Source organism: Mixophyes fleayi, chromosome 6 (assembly GCF_038048845.1).
Source record: "Mixophyes fleayi isolate aMixFle1 chromosome 6, aMixFle1.hap1, whole genome shotgun sequence".
NCBI lineage: Eukaryota > Metazoa > Chordata > Amphibia > Anura > Limnodynastidae > Mixophyes > Mixophyes fleayi.
In genome coordinates, this window is record NC_134407.1 from 140,089,127 (window position 1) to 140,098,165 (window position 9,039).

Sequence of the window (9,039 nt, forward strand, 5' to 3'; positions counted from 1 at the left end):
ACTGCCTTCTATGCTCCCTTGCACTGGGAATGGGAGAAGGCAGCTCTGGGAGCTCCACATTGGCTCCTTACAGGGTTTGCAGTAGTGAGTAAAGTAATGACCAAGTAAAGTTTTATACGGCTGGCTGCATTATAAAAGTAAGGAGAAGGCTTATAGTACAATATTGTTGTATATACTATAATTGTGTGTATATATATATATATATATATATATATATATATATATATATATATACACACACACACATACACACCATAGTGTTCAATAGTACTTTGTATTAGTCTGTAAAGCTGCACTGTAATGTTTCTTGTTGACCAAGTCCTTCTGAAATAGGATAAAGTACACTGGTATCCTGCATTACAATATTGAACATGGTTGATAAACCAAGCCTCAATTGACGCCTGTATTAGGGAATTAGAGTAAAACCTGTCCCGATAGCTGGAACCATCCTGAGGGACCACAGTATCTGACTGAGGAGGGACATCACCAGGATAACTGATGTATTTTAACACTAGAGTGGAAGTGGTAAACTTCTTAGCTGACCAGTTAATGGAGAGTGGCCAAGAAGTGAAGTAGTGCCTTCAATGGGAAATAGGTGTTGTCGTTTTCTTTCAATCAGTTCATTTTTGTTTGTATTGCTTGAGCTGATTAATGCTCGTTTATGTTAAAAAGTCTGAGTTGCCTGGTGAAAACGCATATGTTGCACCTAACCACTGTATCCTTGACTTTGAGACTCTTCCCATCACATATAGGAGAAGTCAATTCAGCAGAAGGTCCTGAAGGAGCCTCATGTAACAAGACTCTGCAGGATTTTTGTTACCAAAAATATTGCCAATTTTTGCTCACACCTCATAAAGAGGGACCTCGCACTGAATTGAATTTCCTCCATAGTGTTCAATAGTACTTTTTATTACTCTGCAATGTTGCACTGTAATATTTCTCTTTGAGCAAATCCTTCTGAAATAGGATATAGTACACCAGTACCCTGCATTACAATATTCAACATGGTTACATAACACAAGCTATAAATTAACCTCATAGTTGACATGGTAACTTTGCAATACCCTGCATTGCTATTTCATGCATGGTAATACTATACTACTCTGTGACATACCATAAATGTTTAGCACTTAACTATGACACAAAACACATTTTGATTTGCATTTTATTGTTCAGAAATTATGGTTTCTTCACCATCATATTGTACACAACCCTTAATATATCCCTCCCAAACATTCTATTACTATTTCTCATTAACCCAACCCCCTAACTTCCAGTTCCACCTGGCGAGAATCCAAGGTCAAGGATCTGGGAGTTTTTAAACTTTTAGCAATAAAAAAAAAATCACAACTTGGCTCCATTCCAAGTAAATTCCAAATGTGCAAATAGCATGATCCATGGGTTATGATGACACTGCCTGCTGGTAACCAACCCCTCAGTGCCCCAGCCCTGATGGAAGTCTAACTGCTCAGTGTCTCCGCCCTGCTGGCATCATTGGAACACAAGCCTTCTTTGTGAATTTGGTCAATACCACCAGATGCCCATGCTCCAAGTCCTTACAATCAAATATTAATTCCCTGCATTAATCTTCAGTTCCTGAGCAAGTCAAATCTGAGAAATTCCCAAGAGGGGGGCCATGAATTAAGGGGAAAACAGCCATCCCCCTAGAAATAAGCCCCAGCTTTGAAGAATGAGCCCATCCCAGTTCCCAGCCCTCCCAACCCCAAAAAATATTTGATATCTTCCAAAAAAAGGGAATAGACCTCCTATCTTAGGATATAACCCTCTATATGGAATGCATTCCTGCCTCTCAGTACTGGCACTCTCTACTGTGCTGCCTCTTCTTATCCAGTCTAAGATATAGGCACACACTCCTCTGTATAAATATATATTGTGTTAGAGAGAAGATATGCGACACAGAATTATTGTTTAGTGTAAAAGAGGAGACTGAAAGACTGCTGTGTGGGAGAGATGTAGCTCAGACATGCATTATGTATACATGCACAGATTCTGGCAGTGGCAGAGATTAATGCACATGTGCATAGACACGTGGGAGACACAGAGCTAGACATATAGACAGAGCTGAGGCTGTATGGAGCTGTATAGTGGCTGGTCTCCCCCCTGCTATGTGAGGGGATCTGAGGTCAGTAACACTTCCTGAGAGCTTCTGAGGATAAGAGTGAGACAAAGGGGAGGAGTCGTGTGCAGAGTGGGGTCCTGAGGTTTATTGATGGTGTCTGAGACCCTGAATTACAGGGAAAGAGTCCTGAGGTCTTGTCCTGAGGTTTTACATTGTACAGAGGGGGATGAAAATATAAAAGATTTCATAGATAAGGGAGACAGACAGATAAGAGAGACAGATAGATAACATAGAAAGATGAGATAAGACAGACATATAAGATAATATAGAAAGCTGAGATAAGACAGACAAATGAGATAAATAGATTGATAGATAGATATGAGAAAGACAGACAGACAAGATAGACAGACATACAGACAGATAGTCATACAGACAGACAGCTAGACAGACAGACAGGTAGAGAGATACAGATAGATATGAACACAAGCATGAAGTCTCTCACACACACACACAAACACACACACGCATATGTCCTTACCTGCCTCATGGCTCTGGGATTTTTTGCACCCGGTTGGACTTCAGGAATCAGTCAGGACCAGGTTAACAGACAGTTAGTGACACATGCAGAGTGTGTATGTGTGTGTGCACAGTATGTCTGTCTTATAGGCCCAGAAATGATGCCAGCACAGTAGAGAGTGCTCAGATTGGAATGAAAGATCATTCTTCTGAGGGACAGCTAAAGAGAGTGCACTGAGAGACAGCGAGGAATTCAGACAGCAATGTGAGTGACAGCAGGGAGTTGTCTATGAGCCAGAAGCTGAAACAGACAGCAGAGAGCACCCTGAGAAACTGAAGCGTGTGTGTCCGGATAGACAGTTAGGACAGAAAGTGCTCAAAGACTGTAGAGAGAGTGTTCCATGCTTTCACCTTTCTCATTAGTCGGAGAAGTCTGTTGACAGTTCCACTAGGTGTTACCTGCTGCCGATGCCTCTCTGTGGGATGTAGGGTCTTCGTTTAGAATGAGAACACCAGGTCAGATACGCTTCCAAGGATATCACTCCCAGAAATCATCTCCACCACCTCAGGAGTGCAGTGATCAGGAAACTCAAAATGAGATCCGCTGCTCGGAAGGAGCTCTCTGTCTGGTGGGACGCTGAGGGAACTAGAGTAAAGTCCAGGCAGACTTTCATCCAGTTCCTCATCTTCCTCAACTGGCTCTGGGGAGGACGGCAATGAGCGGGCATGAGGGGGCACCTCTGGGCTACGTGCTGATGACTCCCGATTCTGCGTCTCTTCTGATTGGTCAACTTTATCCCCCCCCCACCCAGGACTTTCTTCCCCCCAGTGCATGCTGGATCCCAAATTCACTTCCGACTGGCATGGTGAGGGAGCAGGTTGGCAACTAGAGGTGGTACGGGGGAGCCTGGCACGTGTTCTGCCTGCTGGATCCCGGGTACGTCTGCGTGGCCGGTATTTGTAGTTGGGATAGTCAGCCATGTGTTTGAGTCGTAGACGTTCAGCCTCACGGACATAAGGTATTTTATCCGTGTCCTCCAGTAACTTCCAACGCTGGCCAAGGCTGCGAGAGATGTCAGCGTTGTGCATGTTGGGACACAGAGACATCAGCTTTCTTCTCTCAATCTGAGACCATACCATGAAGGCATTCATTGGACGTTTAATGTGCCCACTAGGAGTCTTACACCAGCTGGGCCCCCCAGGAACAGCATCTGGTGTTTTGGGGCTACTCTCCACAGTCTTGTGTTGTACCATCCTGAGACTTGAAAAAACAAGTTGCTACACAATAGCCATGCTGCTTCTAGTAGACAGTCCAAAATCGTGTGTAGGCAAGTAAAGTGGGCACCGAGAAAAGAGTGGAGAGAGGGGAGTAAGCTGCAGAGGGCTCAAGACAGGAAACAGGGCAGAGTAGAAAGAGAAGGGTATGTAAGGGTTAGCAGGACAAGGGCACCTACAGAAAGGAAGCAGGACAGGTGGGCAGAGAGAGTAGTGGAGCAGGGTGCTGAGGAGGGAGCTGACACAGCTAAATAAGGTCACAATGCCAGTTAGTGCCCAGGAGTTTTTATATCTACTCCCCCTGCTCTCCTTCTCTTCCTCTTCCTTCCTTTGTCTCTCGCTCTGCTCTCTCTCTGTCCCAGACGCTGCCTCACTGCCTGTCTCCCCACTTCAGTCTGGGGGGGTCGGTGTAAACACAAGTCTGCCTGCAGCCCCCCCTTCTCCTGAGCTGCTATTGGTTGCTGGGCGGGTCTGAGTCTGCACCAGCTCATTAATGGGCAGAGAGACGAGAACAGCTCAGACATCTCCAGCCCAGAGACCGTGTGTGACACTGTGTGTGACAGTGCACACAGCCATGTGTGACTGGGAGCCGGCCAGCACGTGTATGGTGTGTGTAGGAGGAACAGACACCTGCACCATGTCACATCTGTATGAAAAGATGCCAGTTACATACACAGAAACATTTCTACACATGCATAGAATCAGAATGGACTCCAAATTGTGTATATATCATATATACACAACTCAGGCAGACAAGATACAAATAAGTATTACTATCTGCCACCTCTGTATTTTATCAACATTGTCCAAGCACACATGTATATTATAAAATAAAAGGAACTCCAAGGACATCTTCTGTGTCATTTTCACGCTGTAATAACTGCAATAAGCACAAGTGCTTGCTGGTGGCAGTGTTGAGTTAATTTAACTCCTGAGGTCCTAACTAGCGTATTTAGCTTTCATTAAAAAAAGTCCAAATAAAGTAGTTCCAAGTTAACCCCAAATTTGACATTAAGGATTTTTGGATAATAATGATTATCCAGATTATGACTATGATTATAAACTCTACTATACATATAATATCATGTGTATTGGATTTCAGTATAGAGGTATTTTTGCAACTTAAATACTCCTCTTAGATAAATATTAACATATGAATCCAGGATATAATAATACATTGTCAGACATGCATCTGAAATGCAACTACTCCTGACTACAAGTTAAAGAGCACCTGTCAACTATACACAGAGGGGGCAGCCAGTAAGTGGGCTGAAATTATATTCATGAGAATGGTGCTTATGAATTCATTTTGAGCCAGTGTCTCATGAAAATAACTCAAGCTTCATTAATATTGGTCATGATTTGCCTCAGTGATGTCAATAGTTCCTAGTACGGTAAATTGATTGCATGCATTATCACTAATATTGCACCCTAAACTGCGGCCTAGTTTATTGGTTAATCAGGCTTTGAGTAAAAGTGAAGCTTTTCTACATTTCTGACATAATTGCTTCTGCTTTTTATTATTTGTCCTGTATTTAATTCTCAGTAAGGTAATTTACAAACATGCAAAATGTGCCCAGCACCATGTATGTTTTTTTTGTAGCATCTTGTGCAAATGCATTTGACATAGGTCTGCACATAAAGCATACTTACCCACTTTTGAAGGCAGCTGTCCGGGAGGGGGTCCGTCGAAGGGGCGTGGGCACGTGTGGTGCACCATTAGGCTCCGCCCCTGTCAATCTTATGCAATGCTGGCCAATCACAGCAGGGGGCGGGGCCACGGTGCCACATTTAGCCCCACCCCCAGCCATCTTCACAAATTTAGCATCTAATACAGGGAGGACTTTGGCAGATCAGAGCTTTTCTAGCTATATGTGCACTGGGCAAACCCATGAGCCTTAAATTACTACCACATGCAAAATTTAAATATGTATTACAAAATTTAAAGCAGATTCAGAGGTGAATAGCTAGCATTTACAGGCGTGTTCCTAGTTTGTAGGCTGACAGAGAACATCTTTCTACTTGTAAAAGGACTGGTTGTTACAGGCAGGGGCTAGCTGGCTGATTTTAGCATGGGGGGCAAGCACACTATTTTTTATTATTATAGCTGATAAATCTTAAATAATGAAAATAAATAATGCAACAAAAAACAAACCTCACTTTACATTGCATTTTATATTGTTATGTCCCTCCCCCTACATTTGTCTTTATATACCTGGCTGATTATAATGGGGTATATATTTATATCATATTATAGCAATAGATTAATTAATGTTGTTCAATTACAGTACTGAACACATGGGCTGATTTATAAAAGTGCAATAAGCCTTTTTGCTTTAAAAACCTGATGTTTTTACCAGCATAAGGGCTTGAGCAGAGCACTGGGTATCAATCTGACACCGTGGTCCAGAGCTGGATTAAAACTCTGGGGGGCCCGGGGTACTTAAGACAGGGGTGATCATTTCAGAAAAATTTTAGACTAATACACAGGCAAAACTGTGTGCACTACTGTTAGGTGCACGCATCTCTGCCTTCACTAGCAGTACAGCATAGTTGCCTACTCTCCCGGAATGTCCGGGAGACTCCCAAATTTTTGGGAGTTCTCCCGGACTCCCGAGAGAGCAGGCAAAAATCCCGGATCCAGCTGTCTACGTTGTTGAAGATGGGTGGGGGCGAGGCTAAACATGGCGTCGTGGTCCCGCCCATGCTGTAATTGGACGAATTTACATAAAATTGACAGGGGTGGAGCCTAACGGTGTCCCACGCATGGCCACGCCCCTTCGACGTACACCCTCCCGAACAGCTGCCTTCAAAAATGGGTACGTATGCAGTACAGTGTGAAGCAGGACATACCTCAAAACTGTCCTTGTAGTCGGACCAAATCCTAAGTGAGACAGTCACCCAAATTTGGAACTGCCCCACCAGTTTCAGGACAGTTGGACTGTCCTGCTCTCTACTACCTGCTTTTGTCACTTTCGTCACCTGTGACTACTGGTGTCTTCAGATCAGTTGCTGCTTGTCTTGATCCTGGAATGTTGGAGGCCCTGTTTGGGAAAAACTCAACCAGCCCCAGTGTTAAATCAATAGCATCCACGTTTTATAAATAGGCCTCCCTCCAGCCCCAACATTCAAATAATAGTATTCACATTTCATAAATAGACCTATTTCCCTCCAACCAGCCCCAACATTAAATTAATAGTATTCCCATTAAATAAATAAACTTATAAATAAACCTATTTCCCTACCTCCAAACAGCCCCAGCAATAAATGAAATAGCATTTACATGTAATAAATATACCTATTTCCCACACCAATCCCCGGCATTAAATAATTCATATTCACATTTAAAAAATATCCCCAAACTCAGCCCAATATTAAATTAAAAGCCCCAAACCACCCTGACATATAAATTAAAGGACCCATCACTTCATCTTAAATTAATAGGTCCCGCTATCAAATTAAATAGCCCCACCAATAAATGAAATTTCCCCATCACCCCACAAATAAAATAGCACCTATTAATAATTAGCCCCTAGCTAAACTCAACCTAAGCCCCAACCTAAAATTAAATTATTAGCCTACCTTCCACATTATATTAAGACCCCTCCCTCCCTTCCCTCACACATTATATTAACATACTCCCACCTCTCACACATTATATTACCATACTCCCCCACTCCCTTCCCTCACACATTATATTAACATACTCCCCCTCCCTTACCTCACACATTAACACACTCCCCCACTCCCTTCACTCACACATTATATTAACATACTCCCCCCTCTCAGACATTATATTACCATACTCCCCCCTCCCTTCCCTCACACAGTAACACACTCCACCCCTCCCTTCCCTCACACATTATATTAACATACTCCCCCCTCTCACACATTATATTACCATGCTCCCCCCTCCCTTCCCTCACACATTAACACACTCCAACCCTCCCTTCCCTCACACATTATATTGACATACTCCCCTCTCTCACACATTATATTAAGATCCCCCTCCCTTCCCTCACACATTAAATTAACATACACCCCCCCCCCACACACACACTTACCTTGTTCCATCCGCACTGTGTAAAAAAGTTGCTCTGCACAGATGGGACAGCACCAATCATGCGTCGCACGTGACACTGGGTCTCTTACACCGATAAGAGGCAGCCACACATAGGGAGATGGAGGGAGGGGGGACAGATTATAAGATTCACGGTCAATGATAGAAGGTGGCTGGTCCCGGAGAAGGGGCCACACACCAAGTACTAGAGAGGAATGGACTTTGGCTATGGCCCAGCCCGCCCCTGCTTACAGGTGCTCAGGAGGTGCCAGTAATCAGGAGTCATCATATACTTTCAATGCTAGCGATATTTTAAAGAAAATCAGTGAGCTTAGTCATTGGGGTGATGTTTGTTACTTTTTGCACCAGGCTCATTTCTGCCTGGCCAGCAACCCAACAAAAGTAGGTGCAGGGTGATGCCTTTCAAGTTAAATAGCAAAGCTTTGACTGACATAGAATATAGAATTGAAATGATACAATAAATAACCCATATTCCTCCTTACAGGGTTTAAGGGGAAAACGCATGTGTTCCTTCATAAGACCAGTTGAAGGATTGGCAAGACAGGGTTTTAACTTTACCAATAATACACATACTAACTGGATTTTTTTCTATCGCTGATGAGGGGGTCGGTATGTGGCAAGTGCCAAGAACAGAGATATTGTTAGATGTTGCTCTTATACCCAATATGCATTTTTTTTATATATAGACGTCACGCAGCTGCAAGAGGCCAGAACAAAGAAAATACTGGAGTATTATTCGGCAACATTGAAGTTAAATCTCCACGTATAATTGTCAAGTACTGTAATGTAATTATTTTCCCCATTTTTTTTTTGCTGAATACCAGTTCTCGGATCTAATTGTAGACAATGCTTGAGAGTCCAAATGTGAGTAGCAAAATAATAATAAAAAAATAAATTCAACTAAATAAGGGGCTGCTTCCAAATTAAGTCCCTGTGCAGATTAACCAAAAACAAGACGCATAGCAGTCCATGCCAGAATGTGTCTTAAGAAATGCAAACATCTGAGCGCATAATCTCCTTTGTGCGTTAGTTTCATCACCAAGCATCACTTGGGAAATACATGACAAGTATAGTACTTATCTATCCT

General features: G+C 43.0%; 1 protein-coding gene across 1 annotated transcript; it reads right to left on the bottom strand.

Moving 5' to 3' along the window:
* Positions 1-1,727: 1,727 nt before the first annotated feature.
* On the bottom strand, positions 1,728-7,147 carry SOX12 (SRY-box transcription factor 12). Its single transcript, XM_075176541.1, has one exon. It carries the CDS (start codon positions 3,848-3,850, stop codon positions 3,095-3,097), a length of 756 nt encoding a protein of 251 aa, XP_075032642.1. The 5' UTR covers positions 3,851-7,147; the 3' UTR covers positions 1,728-3,094.
* Between the last annotated feature and the right edge of the window lie 1,892 nt (positions 7,148-9,039).